Source organism: Lagenorhynchus albirostris, chromosome 4 (assembly GCF_949774975.1).
Source record: "Lagenorhynchus albirostris chromosome 4, mLagAlb1.1, whole genome shotgun sequence".
Lineage (NCBI taxonomy): Eukaryota > Metazoa > Chordata > Mammalia > Artiodactyla > Delphinidae > Lagenorhynchus > Lagenorhynchus albirostris.
This window is the reverse complement of record NC_083098.1, coordinates 84,249,849-84,271,654: the sequence shown is the minus strand read 5'-3', so window position 1 is coordinate 84,271,654 and position 21,806 is coordinate 84,249,849. Positions and strand designations below refer to the sequence as shown.

The following is a 21,806-nucleotide window of genomic DNA, read 5'->3' as shown; positions in this document are numbered from 1 at the left end:
GCCCTGGTCAGTGAAACTCTTAAAGGCCAGGCCCAGCAGAGCTGTAATACCACAGGAGAGAGCACCTCCTACCACAAACGTCTGAAATGTGAACATTCGGTCCAGAGGAGCTTACCTTCAGTCGTTTGATCATTTCGTCGGTGGTGATCTTGTCGGTGATCTCCTTTACCCCCGGAGGGTAAGCGATCTTCCCGTCGGCACTCACAACGCCACAGAGGGCAGGGGCAGGCTTGGGCTGCGCGGTCGAGAAGTCCATCCTGGGGGACAACTTTTCTTTCACAGTCCTCTACCGGCCTCTATCGGTCAGAAAACAAAAGTTCAGCGGGAAAGGGACGACTTTGTAACCTCTTTTTTCATTTCAAAAATCTCTAATCTGCAAAGGGCCCTTTCTCCCGGGAGGCCGGGGACTCGCGGCGGCCCCGCCACCCGCTCCTTCCCGGGGCTTGGATCCTGGCGGCCGCCGCGCCGCGCCCACCCACGCGGGCCCCTCCAACACCGGGCCCACTGGGCTCTCTGGGACCGGCGGCCGCGGGAAGCCCCGGGCAGCGCCAGGAGTTTCTCAGTCCTCCTTTCACAATGAAATCCACCCCCAAACACCGAAGTCCGAAGTTTGGCGGCTTCGAGAGCCCGGCAAAACCCCTAAAGCCCCCGCTCGCTCAGAGGGAAGCCTCGAGTCCCCGCCCGGCCGGTCCCCTCCGGGAAAGGAGACGCGAGGCCTATAGGGCTCGGCTTAGGCCGCAAAACTAGGGACCCAACCGGACCCACACGCAGCGGCGTCTCCCGGGGACGAACGCCCTTGCCGGGCAGAGCTGCTGAACCCCAGGCGTCCCCGCCACGCTCCCGCCCCTCCCGTGTCCCGCTCCCCCACCCCCGCGGGAGGGGAAAACAAGCCGCCCTCCACCCCGAACCCCAAGCCAGGAAGCGGCTGACGCGGCTCCGCACTTCACATTTTGTTCCCTCAACTTCGGCTGAGGCTCCCCGGCGGCTTCTCTCGCCCCCGGCCACTCGGCGCCGCCAAGGCCTTACCGGCACCTCCGGGCAGCCCCGCCGGGCCTCGGTCCCGCGCCCCCACCCCCCACCCGCTCCGGTCTCCCCTTCCGTCCCCTCCCTCCACCAGCCGAGGGCGGGAGCCGAGCCGCCGCCGCCTTTACCTCCTCCTCATGCGGGCGGAAGGTGCATCGAGCGCCCGGGCCTCTGTCAGGTGGTTGCGCCGCCGCCCCTCTCCGGGCTGCACACAAAGCGGCTCCGCCGGTCCCGCCGCCGCCGCCGCCGCCCGCCCCGGAGCGGCGCTGGGGCTGGCGGTGCCGAGGAGGAGCAGTCGCCGCGGGGGGAGACGCGGGGCGAGTGAGCGCTGGGCGGGGAGACACTGCCGCTCTCCGTCTGGCCGAGGAAGAGCAGCCTCGGAAAAGGCTCCTCCGGGAGCGTGTGCTCGTGTGTTCGCCCCGGAACCCCGGGCCCGCCAGCCGGCACCTCGCGCCGGCCGGGTCCGCCAACCCGGACCCGGACGCCCCTCGCAGCGGCGCGCGCCCGGCAGTCCGTGCTCCGGGCAGCCGGCGCTTCTCGCACCCACCGGTCGGTCACGCGAGCGGTGCGGGAGCACGCGAGAGAAGGGCGCGCGCCTCGCTCCCGCCCCTTCCTCCGCAGGCCGTGCCTCCGCCTCCCTCGGGCCTGAGGCGGTGGCGCGCGGGGCAGACAGCGCCGCCACCCGGTTGGCGCCAAGACCTGCCTCGGCGAACGCCTCCGGGAGGACTAGACCCAAAAGGCGAGCGGAGGAGGAGCCCGGCTGGCGGGAAGCGAACCGGTCCCCGCGGCCCTGTGAGGGCAAGCGGGACGAACAGGGCTTTATCTTATGCCGCGGAGATGAGTTCATGACTTTTGGGGTTCATCCTGAGGGACGTGGACGGAAATGGTTGAAAAATGGTGAATTACTTGGTGAAAATGAACTGATTTCCTCCCCAGGGACGGAGGATCTACAAACTGAGGAAAAGTTTTGCAACATGGTACAACGTGGGCCGCTCATTCTTGTTCCTTCTGACAGCCACCAGAGTTTGCCCTCCCCTCTTTAGATGCCTAAAATTAATATTTTGAAAGCAGCAAAATATGAAAATAGCATTGAGTCGAGTAGTTCTTAAAGAAAGGTCTGAAACGTAGGATCCTGGGCTCCACTCCCAAACCTGGAGAATGAAGATCTATGAGACTGGAATCCAGAAATAAGCGTGTTTACAATTTAGATAGATGGCTCTTGTGAATATGGAATAATTCATTTTTTTAAGTGTTAAGTATACCGAAGAATAACTTTCTTTCATCCAAAGGAAAGCCCAATGCAGTGGTGTTTGAGCAGTTTAATGTAAAAGAAAATTGAAGCAGATGAACCTCAGAAGCACGTACATAATTTCCGAAAATGAAGTTGAAAAAAGAACACAATAATGTGAAATAGCAGGCAGCTCTTGAAACTGACCACTACCATAGTTTAAAATTATATTCGATTATTTATTTAAATTATTCTTGATGGATATCCATCGGTCTTTTCCACATTCTTTGCTTGATCTTAAAAATATTATAGGTGCTGGGACTTCCCTGGTGGTGCCATGGATAGGACTCCACGCTCCCAATACAGGGCGCCCGGGTTTGATCCTTGGTCAGGGAACTAGATCCCACATGCATGCCACAACTAAGAGTTTGCATGCTGCAACTGAGGAGTCTGCCTGCTGCAACTAAGACCCAGCACAACCAAATAAATAAATAAATATTAAAAATTCTTTCTAAAAAAAAATATAGGTGCTGCCCTCACTGAATTGTTTTTCAGGTATTCCACAAGGGAACAATCATCTTGGAATCTAACACACCACAGTTGCTGATTTGCTACAACTCTGCCCAAAAGTCAGAGCTCTGTTCTTGGGCATTTACAGTAGCAGGCAGAATCCATTTAAGATTGTCTCCATCCAAACTATGAAACTGACCAAAACCTACACTCTTTTTAGGCTCTTCTCTCACTTATGATTTTTAAAAATCTGTCACATTTAAATAGCTAAAGAGTGCTGCTTTTTGTTTTCATTCTTGCTCTAAGTAATTTACCCATAATTAAATGGAGTTTTGTATATACCCATAAGTTTTAATTTTATACAACTTATTACTTTTTTGATACTGTTTGATTTTATAAACACTCATAGGATAGTAAGCCCTAAGGATTATAACACATAAAAATGTGGAATTTATATAATTCTAAAATTCAGGAATTCTGAAATTCTTGTTTTTACTTTCTTTTTTAAAAAGTTTTCACTTAGTGTAAATGAGAAGAGGTACATTCATTTGAGCAACAATTATTTAAAGAGGGCCTATTATGCAAGGCATTGTTCTGGGCACTGAGAAAAAAATCTGTAGTGGGGAAGTGGACAAAAATCCCTACCTGTTGTGGTAGAGCTTAATTTGTTTGGGGAGAGATAGACAAAATAAATAAATAAATTGCTATGGAAGAAAATAAAGTAGAGAAGCAGGGGTGAGATGCAGACCACATATAACCTTTTAGGCCTTTGGCCTTTGGAAAGACTTTGGCATGTACTCTGAGATGGGAGTGTTTTAAAAAGAGAAGTGATATTATATGATTTATGTTCTATGCGCTAGGCAACCTTTGACAAATTAATCTTTCTGTACCTCATTTTCCTCATCTGTAAAACAAGGATAATAGTTTCTATTTCAGAGGGTCATTATGAGGGATAAATAAGTTAACGTTTGTAAAGTGCCTAGAATAGTAACTGGTACATACTAAGCTCCACATAATTTTTTTTTTTTCCTTTTGCGGTATGCGGGCCTCTCACTGTTGTGGCCTCTCCTGTTGTGGAGCACAGGCTCCGGACACTCAGACTCAGCAGCCATGGCTCACGGGCCCAGCCGCTCCGCGGCATGTGGGATCTTCCCGGACCGGGGCACGAACCCGTGTCCCCTGCATCAGAAGGCGGACTCTCAACCACTGCACCACCAGGGAAGCCCCCACATAATTTTTTAGTATATGTAAAATGAAAGAATCACTCTAGCTGCTGGGTTGAAAATAATGTAGAGATGCAAAAGTGAAAGTAGGGTAACCAAGTATAAGACAACTGCAAAAATCCCAAGGAGAGATGGTAATAAGAACTGGGTAATAACAGTGGAAGTGATGAAAAATGGTACAAGAAAAAGAGAGGAGTCAAGAAAGCAAGGATGGCTCCAAAGTTTTTGACCTGTGTAACTAGAAGGATGAAGTTACCACTAACTGGGATGGGGAGGACTGTGCTTGGAGCAGATTGAGAGTCAGAATGTCTTTTAGAATCTAAGCTATTTAAAAGTTAATTTAGGGCTTCCCTGGTGGCGCAGTGGTTGGGAGTCCGCCTGCGGATGCAGGGGACGGGGGTTCGTGCCCCGGTCTGGGAAGATCCCGCATGCGCGGAGCGGCTGGGCCCGTGAGCCATGGCCGCTGGGCCTGCGCGTCCGGAGCCTGTGCTCCGCAACAGGAGAGGCCACAACAGTGAGAGGCCCACGTACCGCGAAATAAATAAATTAATTAATTAATAATAATAATAAATAAATAAAAGTTAATTTAACAGTTACTCAGCTCCTGCAGTGGGTAAGGCATTATACTAGGCCCTGGGGAAATATTTAGAAAACAAGAAGGCAAAGTCCCTGATCTTGACATGATCAGAGTCTAATGGAGGAATCACAGACATACAACGAAACATAATCAAGGCAAGGGTGTGATTTATATTATAATAGGGATTTACATTATATTGTCTGGGAGCCTCGGAAAGGGGTGCTATGGGAACTTCCCAAAGGAAGGGGCATTTGAGACTGGCCATTGGAGGGTGAGTTGTTGTGGTGAGTAGTTTTTGTGGGGCGAGCAATAGTTAACAGATAACCACAAGGTGAAAAAAAGCCTTGAGGTAATTAAGTGCAAATTCTTTTTAAGGAAAAGACTTTGATGTGATTAGAACAATAGTTGCATAAAAGAGTAGCTTGGCTTTGTGAGACTTATTCTACCCCCACTTAAGTTCCATCAGCCCCTCTCCCATATACAAATGTACAAGCATACAATCTATGTACAAAATGGCATCCAGTGCAGCTTCAGGACAAATCCCTAACCCCCTATTTCAATCATACTACCAACCACAAATTCTTCCTACATAGAAATTCTAGATCCAAACTCTAGGGCACTGCAACAGTGGAAATGTTCCACACTTGCATTGTCCAATACTGTAGGTACCAGTATAAAACACCTGAAAGGTGGCTACTACAATGAAAGAACTAAATTTTTAATTTAATTTAATTTAAAAAAATCTAAGCAGCCATTAGTGGCTACTATATTTGACAGTGCAGCTCTGGAGTGAAAAGTTTGTAGGAGTGATTGACAGAAGATGAGGGTAGAGGATAAACTGTGTTCACACTGAATGCTGCAGATGTTGAACAGAGTGGTAGTTTCAAAGGATGAATGGGGGTAATAGAAGACTAAAGACATTTATAGTGAAAGTGAATTAAGGTAAAAATACAACCAAACAGATAAAAATGAAAAAATATTTAAAGCAGTTTTTAAAAATATGTTTTTTATTTATCTGAAATTCTTTATTTGCTTTTCAATTTAAAATGTAACTAGCTAATTTATCCTGAGTAATTTCACAGATTAAACATTTGAATCTTCTATATACCTCTGGTCACAGAGAAATTTTAACAATACATCATAATTAGTGTGAAACTAAAAAAATTGTACTTTAATTTATTTAAGTGTCTTTCCAGATATCACTGACAGCTTAGCTAAAATTTAAATATATTTAGGCATAGGATAATAACATATCTATCTGTAGTGAATGAAATGAATTTGACATGTTTCACTGATGACTGATGACTAAAAATATGAAGTCTGAATCATTTTAGCCTAGTGTGACCAAGATGTTAATGATTAACTTATTTGTCATGGTAATTTAAAGACTTTATTTGAATCTTGTTTAATATCTTAGACTCCATGCACATCTCTCTTCAATTTTTTTTTTTTTTTTTTTTGCGGTACACGGGCCTCTCACTGTTGTGGCCCCTCCCGCTGCGGAGCACAGCCTCCGGACACGCAGGCTCAGCGGCCATGGCTCACGGGCCCAGCTGTTCCGCGGCATGTGGGATCCTCCCGGACCAGGGCACGAACCCGTGTCCCCTGCATCGGCAGGAGGACTCTCAACCACTGCGCCACCAGGGAAGCCCCTCTCTCTTCAATTTAAAGTGTGAAGGCTGACCTGTATCATTAATTATATTAGCTTTCTTAAAATTGTTTTATCAAAATTAAGTATTATTTAATGAGCAGGGACAGCAAACTAAAGCTAAATATTTTCAAATATGAAAGAAACTACAGATGTAAACAACATGAGTATATCTTAGTGACATACTATGATAACCTATTTATAAAGTTCAAAAGCAAAGATCAGGATGTTGGTTACCCCTGGAGTACAAGGGAAAGCAGGGAACACAGGGGAACAATATGGGAGAATGAATACATAGGCAGATATTTTCTTGTTAAAGCTTTACTTTTGGGTGTAGTGGTGGCTTCATTTACGTTCATTATATGTTAAGCGAATGAATGGATGAATGAATGAGAACAATCCATGGAACAAGGAGGGATGTGTTGTAACCCAAGGATTATGATTAATCCGATTCAGGTCACCTGAGGTCTAGAAGAGAAAAAGAGACAGACTCAAAAATTTTATATGATAATTTAATTTTTTTAGACTTAGGGTATACCCTAAGTCCAATGGCTGGTGTTCTTATAAGAAGATATGCAGAGGGACTCCCCTGGCGGTCTAGTGGTTAAGATGCCGCGCTTCCACTGCAGGGAGTGAAGGTTCGATCCCTGGTCAGGAACTAAAATCCCACATGCCCTGCAGTACAGACGAAAAAAAAAAGACATAGGAATAGAGAAGTAGACGTAGAGAGCGGACACATGGACATGGCGGGGAAGAGGAGGGTGGGACGAATTGGGAGATTAGGTTTGACATAAATACACTACCATGTGTAAAATACATAGCTAATGGGAACATGTTGTATAGCACAGGGACCTAGGCCCGGTGCTCCGTGACGACCTAGATAGGTGGGATGGGAGGGTGGGGTGGGAGGGAGGTCCAAGAGGGAGGGGATATAGGCATACATATAGCTGATTCACTTCATTCTACAGCAGAAACTAACACAACATTGTAAAGCAATTTTACTCCAAAAAAAGAAAAAAAGACATGCAGGGAAGAAGGCCAGGGGATGACAGAGACAAAGATTGGAGGGAGGCAGCTGCAAGCCAAGGAATGCCAAGGATCACCAGCAAGCACCAGAACTAAGGAAAGAGGCAAGGGAGGATTCTTCCCTTGAGGCTTCAGAAGGAGTATTACCCTGCTGACACCTTGATTTCTAGAACAGTAAGAAAATGAATTTTTGTTGTTATAAGCCACTGTGTTCATGGTACTTTGTTACAACAGCTCTAGGAAACTAATACACCTGCCACCAGCCATAAGTAAAATTTGTCTTAAAGTGGGTTAGTTAGTAGCTGTAAAGTAGCAAAAGCATTTTACCTTCTGAGAGACAAATTTCATCACTCTCATTTTTGGACCTAATTTTTTTCGTTTGTTTTTAAAGAGAGCTATAGAACATTTATAAAGCAGTGAGTGACAGCTTACCTGATTTCTACATTTTTCTCAATTGCATTAAGTTTGTGAACCTTAATTTATCTCTAGAATCTACATTTTCATTTTTCCATTTTCTCACATTCTTAGGAAATAAGAACAATATGCAAGCAAATATTTAAATAATTGTACAACTAAGAGAAACTGCAGAAATGGAACTGTTGCTTGGCAGGCAGCTCCACCAAGCTTTGGCTCAAAGTATTCCTTTGTCAGCTGATATGGAAGAGTCCAAAATTGGAATTTTAAAAGCAGTGTAGAAATGAGAATATATAATGTACTAAATGAGATTGTACAAAAGTGAATGGACTAAAGTCAACGTTTGCTTGTTTAATAATCAATTATTCTTTTCATTATGTTCATTTTATTAACTAAGAATTTTTATAAATACAATATTTTCTATGATTTATAGCTATCAAATGTCATTACCATAATAACTGCGGCAGACTGTAAGAATAAGTAGCTGAACTTCAAATTTCTGGTTTACTTGAAAATGTAACCACATCAGAACTGGTAGTCAGCACCATCTGACTTATCCAAGGAATGTGCCAAGAATTTACGTAACTTTTGTCTTCCAAATTTTTCCAAGTAGTTCCAGAAACTGAATAGTATTTGGAATGCGGACTACCTAGTAAATACTGTTTTGGAAAAACTCTTCAGAGTTCAGTTATGCGTAGACTCGTCCAGAGACTACAGAAAATTAAACAGTGAGCCTGCAGGAAATTTAACAAGGGCTGTTTCACCTTCTAATCATGATAGATTTATCATGATTTTCAGGAGATAGGAAGCTTCTTGTTAATTGAATTTTCGACAAATTGAAACTTAATCAGAAAACTCCTTTCCACTCAATCGAAAATATTACTAGAATATATCAGTTTTCTTTTCATTCTTTAGGAAGCACCGGATAGTGAACATAATGGGGAATCTTTGGTGTTTGAACATACCCCAGTGCCTCAGGTTTGTCAATCTGAAAGCCACTTGAATTTGCAAAATTGTAGGTGTAGAATCAAAGACTGATTGAGCCAAACATGTACTGAGGCTAGAACTTTCCATGGAAGTTAGTTCCATCTCTGTGTGTATTGAGGTTTTTGTTTTGTTTCGTTTTGTTTTGTTTTGAATACAACAGGGGAGGCCAGTTAAGAACCTCTGTTAAATTGGGTCTTGATACCTTGATCCACTTAGCACATACTGTCTGCAAGTTCTATACTAAATGTTGAAGATGCAAGGTGGAAAAGATATTGTCCCTGACTTCAACAGGCAATTTGAAGTTTTCTTGTGTTATTACTATATATTCATGCATGCAGGATGCTGTCTACTTCCCTCTGAACGCCTGCTTCATTCTTTGCTCTTTGAAGAGGCTCGTTTCTTTGCTTTTCAGTTCACATGACATGCAGAAGAGAACCATCCATCTTCTAAGCTCACAACTCCTTCATCTTAGATCAGCCCAGACTAAACTGGAATTTCTTAGTCCAAATTGCAAATGCTAAGGACAATAAATTTAATTCTTTTTTCTTTTCTCCATAGCATTTATCATCTAGCATACTAAATAATTTATTACTTATTATGTTTACTGTTTATGGTTTGTCTCTTCAGGTGCCCATAACTGGCCTAATCAATTGGGGCCAGGTGGGCAGGGTCATGGCTAAAACATACCTCTGGACGAGCCACCACTAATGAACTGGGACACCAACAGCAATTTCCAGAGAAAGGAAAGATTTTGGGGTCATAGACCAAGCACATCTTTCAAAAAATTGCCACCAAATGTTTATCTTGTTAAAAGTAGTACCAAAGCACACACAAAATTCCCAATGCACCCACCAATTCGTAAAAAAAAAAAACCCTCTCCATTAGCATCAGAGTTAATTATTTAAATGGAATTTTCAGAGTTTTGGCTTTTTTAACCTTAAAAAATCAAATACATTTTCACATTTTAATAAATAATATTTAATATATATTAATAAGTTCAAAATTTATAACACAATATCTATCTTTTTTCATATAATAAAACAGAAAACTATTATCTCCAAGAAACTCCATTTCTGTACCCTGATCTGCATCCCTGATTCTCTCACTGGTAGTATGGCAGGACAGACATTCTTTTCCTCCCTGTATGCTCTTCCCTTCCTGGGGCAGAGCACATACCATGGGAACAGAAGGAGCATTTGGCAATGTTACTGAATGCAGTGGAAGAGACAGAGACCCCTTCAGAATATTAACACATGAGGGAGTTCAGTCTTTGCAATGTGAAAAGTCTGATTGTATATACTCCACTGATAGGATTTGACATACCCCAGGTCTGATCTAAAGTGGAACAGAGCTGAATGGCCCACAGCCTATGCCAGAGGTAGAGAAGAAGACATAAGATCATGGGGGAAAGGTGCAGGTGTCATGGAAGGAGAAGAAAAGAAAGGGTAGGGCCAAAGGGGAGGATGTTTTTTCTTTGTTGGCAGAGAGGGGGATAGCCAGGTAGGGTGGCTCTGTGGACTTAGATGGAAGAACCCCTGTCCACTGAGGGCTGGGGAAGCTGATATGTAAAGAGTAGAGAAACCCTTTCCAAACACTTACTCTGTTGTGAATCTGGGGGTATCTGACACTAACTTGAAGCAAGGTACTATTGTGTACATTCTGCTAGATTACAAACCATGTGAGGGCAGGGATCTTTGCTTATATTATTCAGGGTGTATCTCAAATGCCTAGAACAGTGCCTGGCACACTCAGGCACTCAATAAATATTTGGTCAACTGAAACAGAAAATTCTGGACTATGTGTCTATCCCTAACTGGCTAAAAATATGGATGTTTAATATTGGGCTGTACCACTGCTGCCTTCCCTATCCCAGGCATGGTTCTGCTGTTTCACTAGAAATGAACCAGTACGTTTGTCAAGTGGTATACATAGGTAGAGGAGGAGAAGGAGACACTTTATAGGACACGACAGAGTATTAGACTTTTACTGCTATTATCTCTGACACCATTCCAGATACAGGAGAAATTAGGGTCAACAATGAAGTAGAATTAGATTTTTCCAATATTACTATAATCTTTTAAGAATATAGAATCTACTGCTCTCTTCTTCCCTTTCCCAGGATTTATCCAATCATGTCAACTCTGAAATGGATTGGCTTGACATAAGACCTAGGAGAAATGGGAGAGTGCTACATACTAAAATTAAAAAAAAAGTTTTTATCAAAGTATCATTGCTTTAATGATGCATAACAATATAAAATACAGATAAGTAGTTTATTATTCTATTTGAACATGAAACTGCATAGGCAGAATCCAGGGTATTTTATTATCCAGTCAACTGAACTGTTTTAAGATTTGAGGGACTTCCCTGGGGCTTCTCTGGTGGCGCAGTGGTTGAGAATCTGCCTGCCAATGCAGGGGACACAGGTTCGAGCCCTGGTCTGGGAAGATCCCACATGCCGCGGAGCAACTAGGCCCGTGAGCCACAATTACTGAGCCTGCGCATCTGGAGCCTGTGCTCCGCAACAATAGAGGACGCGATAGTGAGAGGCCCGCGCACCGCGATGAAGAGTGGCCCCCGCTTGCCGCAACTAGCGAAAGCCCTCGCACAGAAACGAAGACACAACACAGCCAAAAATAAATAAATTAATTAATTTAAAAAAAAAGATTTGAGGATATTGCTCTGATTTTTGAAGTTTTAAGAAGTTCTGGAGTGGAGTTTTGGAAAGTTCTCTAACAAAATTTCCTTGGCCCAATGACTTACAAGGTTATTTCAATGAAATAGATATATTTTTTAAATTAATTAATTAATTTATTTATTTATTTTTGGCTGTGTTGGGTCTTCGTTGTTGCACATGGGCTTTCTTTCTAGTTGCGGCGAGTGGAGCCTACTCTTCGTTGTGGAGCTCGGGCTCTAGGCGCAGGGGCTTCAATAGTTGTGGTGTGTGGCCTCAGTAGTTGTGACCTGCAGGCTCTAGAGTGCAGGCTCAGTAGCTGTGGCACACGGGCTTAGTTGCTCCGCGGCATGTGGGATCTTCCTGGACCAGGGATCGAACCCACGTCCCCTGCATTGGCAGGCGGATTCCCAACCACTGCGCCACCAGGGAAGTCCCGAAATAGGTATTTTAGTATTTATTCATGATGCACCCCTCAACTGACTCCCACAAAGGGATGAGACAGTGCACAAGAGGGCTTGGCTAGATAATAATCACCTCTTACTGTAGGCATCACGGGCTTTGTTTACTGAGTCAAATATGTCAATCCTGGCTTTTCTCTTAGGATAAATTTTCTCACCAGGAACTGCTTCTGCTTTCTGGCAAATAGGATTATTTTAGCTCTTCCCACCAGGTTACTAGGTATCCCCAGACTTAAATATAGTGGACAAAGCTTGGACCGAGGCTGGGAGCCCATTGTCATCGTCATTTTATCTGTGTGTAGTTCTTTATAGTTTAAAAAGTACTTTCATACCCAATATCTTGTTTAATGCTATTAACAACTGAGAGAGGTAGGCAGAGATGGATTTACCAAGAAGCTAATGAATTTGAAGTTTCAGCACCCCCTGGGAAGTACCTTAGCAGAGCCACACAGTCATAAGAGTTTGTAAAATTTGCAGTTTTAACCACGGTAGATTTAGACTACTGTCTCTATCCCCTGTGACTACACTTCTTTAGCACTTCCCTCATTTTGAGAGACATTGGAGTGTCCTTAGGCATCTTTTGGGATCTGACTGAGGGGGAGTTGAATTTGGTACATTTAATTTGGATTTAGCAATGGGTAATTCCCTGGCAGTCCAGTGGTTAAATCTCCGAGCTTTCATTGCCGAGAGCCCAGGTTCGAACCCTGGTTGGGGAATTAAGATCCCACAAGTCGCGTGGCAGGGCCAAAAAAAAAAAAAGTGATTTGGACTTAGCGAAATATATTTATGTCGTTTGCAATCACTTTTATGTATAGTTAAGTTATTGCCAGTTGTCTGAGTGTAGAAATGGCTTCCAGGAACTCTGCCTCTGCAAACTGTCAATGCATGTTGACAATGCAGAGTTTTTAAGGTTTGTCACTGAACAAGAGATCTTCAGATGCCTTGTAATCTTGCACCTCATACATGAAAGAAACTTGGTAGGGGGCTTCCCGTATTTGTCAATGATCCTAAAAATTTATATGACATTACTGAAACAAGTTGTGGAGCTGAAATATACTTTTTAAATCTAGAAATAGGAAAAAAAAACCTGAATAACTAAATTACAGAAAAGAAAAACTACGTTTCATTCTCTATATAGAAAATAATATAACAAAACTATTGTCATGGGCTTCCCTGGTGGCGCAGTGGTTGGGAGTCCGCCTGCCGATGCGGGGGACACGGGTTCGTGCCCTGGTCCAGGAGGATCACACATGCCGCGGAGCAGCTGGGCCCGTGAGCCATGGCTGCTGAGCCTGTGCATCCGGAGCCTGTGCTCCGCAGCAGGAGAGGCCACAGCAGTGAGAGGCCCGTGTACAGCAAAAAAAAAAAAAAAAAAAAAAACACAAAAAACTATTGTCATATGAAAAGGTGATCAAAGATAACCAAAGTTTTAGAAAATGAGAGTATGGAAATACGGAAAGATTCATTCCTTTAGCTATTTCATCCACAGATATTTATTATTTGCCTACTATATTTTCAAGAATGTTGCTAGGGGCTAAGAATAGAATAGTGAATAGACACAAATAGTCCCTGACATTGAGATATTCATAGTCTAAAGAGGAGCAGACCCCCAGCAAGTAATCATATCAATAATTATTTATTTATAATTATGATACTGTGATAAAAGAGAAGTGCAAAATGCTCTAGAGATAACCTAAGTCTGAATCTTAGGGAAAGTTTCCTTGGAGAAAAAGTATATGAGAACCAGAGGAGTATCTAGATTAAAGGGGGAGTGAAGGATATCCTACTCAGGAGGAAGAGTAGAAACAAGGGCTCTGAAGTGGGAAGGTACTTGTTGATTGAAATAGAAGAAAACAAAAGAATGACAGTGTAGCTAGCTCATCATAAGCAGTGGGAATGTGGTGAATGAATCCAAAAGACCAGTTTGCCAGTTCTAAAATGTCATATAAGTGAAATTTAGAGTATATATGTATACTCTATATATTTGTATAAGGCTTCTTTAACTTATATTTCATCCATGCTGTTGCATGTATCTGCAGGTGTTTGTTGCTGATGGACATTTGGGTTGTTTCCAGGTTTTGGTCATTATGAATAGAGCTGCTGCGAACATTCTTGTGTAAGAGTTGTGAGATTTTTAGTTCACTGTTTTTCCCACCTCACTGCAGTGCAGAGGCAGGAGTGTGCTCTGTGTTGCACAGAAGTTTAAATAAACAAGCAAAGAACAGTTCAATACCTACCCGATCTTTTTGTTGACCTCATGAGGCACTTGGAGTCTAGCGTCTACAGATAAAAAGAACTAGGTCAGGTAATTCAACACGGACACAGCAGCAGCCTGGCCTGAGTTCCACATCACCAACATCTGATACATGAACCATACTTTGAGATAGAGGATGTTCAGGTAGGAAAGCATTCTTGCTGATGCTTGAAGGTGGGGAGCTGATCTTGTCTACACCCTCTAGTCTAAAGAGGAATCCATAACTACCTAAACGACTCTTTATGCCCTGCCAAATGGTCTTAATCCTATTTCCCCTTATCCCTTTCCTACTTCCCTCAAAGAACTGACCCCATAGCAGTGATCTGTAACTCTAGCTTTACTGTATAACCCCATGGTACTTTTAGTGTATCTGCATATTCAGCAGAAGCAGTCTCAGTCTTAAAGCAACTCCTGGGGTTGGGTGTGCTATGGAAAGTCAACTGCTACCGCCATATGCATCACTGTCTGATTATTCCAATTTTAGTTACTGTATCTGTGACTTTATTTTTTAAATAGAATTATAGTTGATTTTCAATATATTAGTTTTAGGTATACAGCATAATGATTCAGTATTTTTATAGATTATACTCCATTTAAAGTTATTACAAGATAATGGCTATAATTCCCTGTACTATACAACATATCCTTGTTGCTTATCTATTTTATACATAGTAGTTTGTTTCTCTCAATCCCATACCCCTATCTTGTGCCTTCCCCCTTCCCTCTCCCCACTGGCAACCACTAGTTTGCTATCTATATCTCCGAGTGTGTTTCTGTTTTGCTATGAACATTTGTTTGCTTTATTTTTTTAGATTCCACAGATAAGTGACATCATACAGTATTTGTCTTTGAGTGACTTATTTCACTAAGAATAATATTCTCTAGGTCATTCCACATTACTGCAAGTGGCAGAATTTCATTCTTCTTTATGGTTCATATTCCATTATATATATAAATCACATCTTTTTAATCCATTTGTCTGTTGATGGACACTTGGTTGCTTCTATATCTTGGCTATTGTAAATAGTGCTGCTATGAACATTGGGGTACATATATCTTTTCAAATTAGTGATTTCATTTTTTTTCCATATATATATACCTAGGAGTTGAATTGCTGGATCATATGGTGGTTCTATTTTAGTTTTTTGAGGAACCTCCGTACTGTTTTCCATAGTGGCTGCATCAATTTACATTCCCACCAACAGTGTATGAGTTCCCTTTTCTCCACATCCTTGCCAAAATTTATTATTTGTAGACTTTTTGATGATAGCCCCTCTGACAGGTTTGAGGTGATACCTTGTTGTTTTGATTTGCACTTCTCTAATAATTAGCAATCCTGGGCACCTTCTCATATGCTTGTTAGCCATCTGTATGTCTTCTTTGAAAAATGTCTACTCAGGTCTTCTGCACATTTTTTGATTTTTTTTTTTTTGATATTCAGTTGTATAAGCTGTTTATATATTTTGGATAGTAACCCCTTGATGCTTATATCACTTGAAGATATTTTCTCCCAAAGAGAGTTCTGCCTGTGCTTTCCTCTAGGAGTTTTATGGTTTCAGGCTTTACATTTAGGTCTTTAATCCATTTTAGGTTTATTTTTGTATATGATGTGAGGAAATGTTCTAATCTCATTCTTTTACATGTAGTTTTCCCAGCACGACTTATTGAAGAGATTTTCTTTCCTCTTGCTTCCTTTGTTGTAGATTAACTGACCACGTGTCTGTAACTTTATTTATTTTTAAAAATATTTATTTATTTAGACTGCGCCGGGTCTTAGTTGCGACATGCGGGATGTTTTAGTTGCGACATGCAGGATGTTTTAGTTGTGGCCTGCAGATTCTTAGTTGCACTATGCATGCGGGATCCAGTTCCCCAACCAGGGATTGAACCCGGGCCCCCTGCATTGGGAGTGCCTAGTCTTACTCACTGGACCACCAGGGAAGTCCCATGACTGTGACTTTAAATCGAAGAACAACACTGTACAAACATGACAGTATGAAGAATATCAGTCTTCGGTGAATTTTTATTTCTGTAGTTAAAAATGATAGTATTTTGAACCATTTTTTTCTCCTGAGTAGAGACTTATCTTTCTTGCGAAATTTTCTTTCCAGAGAGTATTTCTATGGCCCTTTAATCTTTTACATTCTTTTTGTTTCTGCTATATTTCTTCTTTATTTTACACATTTTTTCTTTTTTTAGCTCAAAGTCAATACTCCATTCCAGCCTGCTAGATAATTCATTCTTATCACGTACTTTTAACTAGTAGTTACTAGCCCATCATCTTCTCTATTCTCTAGATTTCTCTTAAATGAATCTTTCTGTGCTAGTGGCAGGATTTTTCCTTTTGGCCTTTCCTTTTTAGCCTCTAACTACCACACTTAAGCATGTACAGTAATTAATAAAGATAGATTCTTTCTTTTTTTATATAATAATTTAAAAAATATTTATTTTATTTATTTATTTGGTTATGCTGGGTCTTAGTTGTGGCTCACTGGCTCCTTAGTTTTGGCACTTGGGCTCCTTAGTTGCATCATGCTAACTCTTAGTTGTAGCATGCATGTGGGATCTAGTTCCCTGACCAGGGATTGAACCTGGGCCCCCTGTATTGGGAGCATGGCGTCTTACCCACTGGACCACCAGGGAAGTCCCAAGATAGATTCTTTCTTTGGTAATATATATATATATATATATTTAAAATTTATTTATTTGGCTGTGTCGGGTCTTCGTTGTGGCATATGGGATCTTTTGCTGCAGTGCTCGTTGTGGAGTGTGGGCTTCTCTTTAGTTGTGACGTGCTGGTTTTCTCTTCTCTAGTTGTGATGCAGGTTCCAGAGCACGTGGGCTCTGTAGTTGAGGCGCAGGAGCTCGGTAGTTGTGGCGTGAGGCTTAGTTGCCCAGCGGCATGTGGGATCTTAGTTCCCCTTTCCTTGGTAATATTGTGAACTGATAACTGGAAAAATCTTCCTATAAAACATCTAGGGCTTCCCTGGTGGCACAGTGGTTGAGAGTCCGCCTGCCGATGCAGGGGACACGGGTTCGTGCCCCGGTCTGGGAAGATCCCACATGCCGCGGAGCGGCTAGGCCCGTGAGCCATGGTCGCTGAGCCTGCATGTCCAGAGCCTGTGCTCCGCAGCGTGAGAGGCCACAACAGTGAGAGGCCCGCGTACCACAAAAAAAAACCTAGAAATGCTGGATAAAATAAAACATTCTTTTAAGTAAAGAACTGATGTTTAATGGCCATAAATTCCTCTCATCCCAATATGCACTTCCTTTTGCAGTGCAACTTTGCTGCTTCTTGTTCAAGAGATGGTCTATTCCCTCACCCTTTACACTTGTATTGCTCTTGTATTCTGACACCAACTGGTGTGCTGCAATACAATTCAATTCTAATGCTAATTATTTGGCATTACTGTAGGAATCCACAGCTTAAATGTCATGATCTCCAACAAGACTGCTCTTGGCTTCAGATGCCAGCCACAAGTGGGGTCCTCCAGCCACCTGCAATTCCAACCAATTAGTTAAAAATATGGAGGGGTCCCATGAACCCCCTCAGATTCGATAATTCATTAGTATGACTCATAAAATTCAGGAAAGCACTATACTTACAATAACAGTTTGTTATGAAGGGTACATGTCAGAACCAACCAAATGAAGAGACACATATGACAAAGTCTGGGAGGATTCTGAATATAGAGCTTCCACGCCCTCTCCTTGTAGAATCAGGGTGTATCACCCTCTTGGCACATCAATGTATTCACCAACCAGGAAGCTCAACTGGGATATGGTGTCTAGAGTTTTCACTGGGATTTCATTATATAGGCATGATTGACTGAATCACTGGCCTTGTGATTAAACTCAATATCCAGCCCCTTTCCCCTTTCTGGAGATTACACTGGCTCAAAGCCCCAACCTTTTAATCATATAGTTGATCTTTCTGGTGACCAGCCCCATCATGAGTCTTTTTATCTCATAGCATAAACTAAGGTGATATCCAAGGGGGGGTCATGAATAGCAAAGACATCCTTAGTACTTAGGAAGTGCCAAGGATTTAGAGCCTCAATCCCAGGAACCAGAGACAAAGACTGGTCAAATTCTGTATTATATAATGCCGTTTAACCAATAGAATATAGTGAAAATGTGTTATATGACTTCCAAGGCTAGGTCTTAAGAAACCTTACAGTTTTCCACTTTGTATTTTTGTAATGCTGCCCCAAGACTGCCATGTAAAAAAGTTGGTCTAGCCATATAGAGAAAAACTGAGGTGCATCAGCCAATAGCCGGCACTGACTGTTAATCATGTGAATGGGGTCGTTTTGGACCCTCCAGCTGAGTGCAGCTTCATCAATGACCCCAGGCAGAATGAGCAGAGGGGAACCCACATTCAACCCAGGGAAGTGTGAGATATAGTAAAACATTGCTATATGAAGCCACTAAGTTTTAGTGTTGTTTGTTATGTAGCAATGGATAACTGATAGTTGGGAACCAAAAACAAAGGTAAAACCAGAGCTGAAAGCAAATAAGCTCTCAGCCCTATCCTAAGGTTAGAGGTGGTTTTCCCATCTTGATAACAATGGGGCTTAGGTTTTTGTGGGTTTTTTTAATATTTATTTAATTTATTTGGCCTTACCATGTCTTAGTTGCGGCTTGCAGGATCTTTTAGTTGTGGCATGTAGGATCTAGTTCCCTGAACAGGGATCGAACCCGGGCCCCCTGCATTGGGAATGCCGAGTCTTAGCCACTGGACCACGAGGGAAGTCCTGGCGCTTAGGTTTTTTAATTAATTAATTAATCTATGTTTTTTGCAGTGGTCAGGCTATTTTAATTACTTTTTTTTGTTTAATACATCTTTATTGGAGTATAATTGCTTCAAAATACCGTGTTAGTATCTGTTGTACAACAAAGCGAATCAGCCATATACATACCCATGTCCCCATATCCCCTCCCTCTTAAGCCTCCCTCCCATCCTCCTTATTCCACCCCTCTAGGTCACCGCAAAGCACCGAGCCGATCTCCCTGTGCTAATGCTGCTGCTTCCCACCAGCCAACTATTTTACATTAGGTAGTGTATATATGTTGATGCTACTCTCACTTTGCCCCAGTTTCGCCCTCCCACCCCATGTCATCAAGTCCATTCTTTAGGTCAACTTATTTATTCCTGCTCTGCAACAAGGTTCATCAGTACCATTTTTTTTTTTTTTTAGATTTCATATATATGTGTTAGCATACGGTATTTGTTTTTCTCTTTCTGACTTACTTCACTCTGTATGACAGACTCTAGGTCCATCCACCTCACTACAAATAACTCAATTTTGTTTCTTTTTATGGCTAATATTCCATTGCATATGTGCCACATCTTCTTTACCCATTCATCTGTCGATGGACATTTAGGTTGGTTCCATGTCCTGGCTATTGTAAATAGTGCTACAATGAACATTTTGGTGCATGTCTCTTTTTGAATTATGGTTTTCTCAGGGTACATGCCTAGTAGTGGGATTGCTGGGTCATATGGTAGTTCTATTTTTAGTTTTTTAAGGAACCTCCATAGTGGTTGTATCAATTTACATTCCCACCAACACTGTAGGAGGGTTCCCTTTTCACCACACCCCTTCCAGCATTTATTGTTTCTAGCTTTTCTGATAATGGCCATTCTGACTGGTGTGAGGTGATACCTCATTGTGGTTTTGATTTGCATTTCTCTAATAATTAGTGATGTTGAGCATCTTTTCATGTGCCTCTTGGCCATCTGTATGTCTTTCTTGGTGAAATGTCTATTTAGTTCTTCCACCCATTTTTTAACTGGATTGTCTGTTTTTTTGATATTCAGCCCCATGAGCTGTTTGTATACTTTGGAGATTAATCCTTTGTCTGTTGTTTCATTTGCAAATATTTTCTCACATTCTGAAGGTTGTCTTGTTTATGGTTTCCTTTGCTGTACAAAAGTTTTTAAGTGTAATTAAGTCCCATTTGTTTATTTTTGTTTTTATTTTCATTACTCTAGGAGGTGGGTCGAAAAAGATCTTGTGGGCCGGGGCGGCTGACGAGCGCTGGGTGCGCGGAGCTGCCGCGGGACGTCTCTTGCAGGCTCAGCCGGTGGAGAGTCTTGGCAAGCAGCCACAAGGGCTAGATCCCAGGGATGAGAATATCCAGGGGAGATGTGAGCCCGCTGGGGCTCCCGCCCACCTGTCGCTGAAGCGCCCCCAGCCCTGGGCCCAGCATGCGCCTGTCAGTGCAGAGGGCACTGGTGCTGGTGGTCCAGCTGGGGCAGCAGGTGCTGGAGTGCCGGGCGGTGCTAGGGGGCCCCCAGAGGGCCATGTGACTGGAGCAGGAGGACCTCGTGATGGTGGGCACGGACCACGTGGAGTACCTCTACGGCAAGGCCATGCCGCTCATCTTCGCGGGGAGCGAGCCCCGGAGTGGCACAATGCTCACGCGTGTGATGCTGGAGGCCCACCCCGAGCTGCGCTGCCGGGGAGACCCGCATCATCCCCCGAGTGCTGGCCATGCCCAGGCCTGGTCCAAGTCGGGCCGGGAGAAGCTGCCGCTGGACGAGGCGGGTGTGACAGGCGAGTGCTGGACGTCGGCCTTCGTCTTGGGGGTGATCGCCAAGCATGGAGAGCCAGCCCGTCCTCTGTAACAAAGACCCCTTCACGCTCAAGTCCTCCGTCTACCTGTCGCGCCTGTTCCCCAACTCCAAGTTCCTGCTGATGGTGCGGGACGGCCGGGCCTCCATGCACTCCATGATCACCCGCAAGGTCACTGTCGCTGGCTTCGACCTCAGCAGCTACCGCGACTGCCTCAACAAGGGGAACAAGGCCATTGAGGTGATGTACGCCCAGTGCATGGAGGTGGGCAAGGACAAGTGCCTGCCCGTGTACTACAAGCAGCTGGTGCTGCACCCCCAGCACTCCCTCAAACTCATCCTTGACTTCCTCGGCATCACCTGGAGCGACGCTATCCTGCACCATGAGGACCTCATAGGCAAGCCTGGCGGTGTCTCCCTGTTCAAGATCGAGGGATCCACAGACCAGGTCATCAAGCCCATGAACCTGGAAGCTCTCTCCAAGTGGACTGGCCACATCGCTGGGGATGTGTTTAGGGACATGGCTCAGATCGCCCCCATGCTGGCTCAGCCCGTCTATGACTCCTATGCAAACCCACCCAACTACGGCAGGCCTGACTCCATAATCATCAACAACACACACCGGGTCTTGAAAGGGGATGTTAAAACACCAGCCAATTTGAAAGGCTATCTTCAGGCGAACCAGAATAGCACCTCTTCCCGCCTAGGAAGCTCATGATTTCCAGGTCTTTGCAAATGGCTTTGTTGCCAGAAGAGAAGAAACTTTGCATTCGAGTGGAAATTGGACCTCTAATCCAAGCATATTGCTTGCTATTAATCACCAAAACAGAACTGCTCACGAGGAATGTATTTGTATATGTTTGCATATACATCTATGTTCATCTATGTTCATCAGTGATATTGGTCCATAATTTTCTTTTTTTTGTGATATCTTTTTCTGGTTTTGGTATCAGGGTGATAGTGGCTTTGTAGAATGAATTTGGGAGTGTTTATCCCTCTGCAAGTTTTTGGAAGAGTTTGAGGATTGGTGTTAGCTCTTCTCTAAATGTTTGATAGAACTCACCTGTGAAGCCATCTGGTCCTGGACTCCTGTTTGTTGGAAGGTTTTTAATTATGGTTTCAATTTTGTTACTTGTGATAGGTCTGCTTATATTTTCTAAATCTTTCTTGTTCAGTCTTGGAAAATTGTACCTTTCCAAGA

General features: G+C 43.3%; 2 protein-coding genes across 4 annotated transcripts in view; one reads left to right on the top strand and one right to left on the bottom strand.

Moving 5' to 3' along the window:
• Positions 1-1,274, bottom strand: part of PDS5A (PDS5 cohesin associated factor A) — a 129,080-nt gene extending 127,806 nt beyond the window's left edge. For all 3 annotated transcript variants that reach the window (XR_009540349.1, XM_060148312.1, XM_060148313.1), the window contains exons 1-2: positions 1,152-1,274; positions 116-296 (exon numbers count right to left, since the gene is read on the bottom strand). Coding sequence is in view for 2 of the 3 variants with exons in the window: in XM_060148312.1 (XP_060004295.1) it covers positions 116-256 (141 nt within the window). In the remaining variant the exon portion in view is untranslated. The remainder of the gene's footprint in view (positions 1-115; positions 297-1,151) is intronic.
• Positions 577-21,464, top strand: LOC132519098 (uncharacterized). Its single transcript, XM_060147047.1, is given in 7 exon segments — positions 577-709; positions 974-1,786; positions 20,024-20,216; positions 20,218-20,490; positions 20,492-20,526; positions 20,529-20,649; positions 20,651-21,464. Coding segments are annotated over 7 exon segments (2,241 nt in total). The 3' UTR covers positions 21,324-21,464.
• Positions 21,465-21,806: the final 342 nt, after the last annotated feature.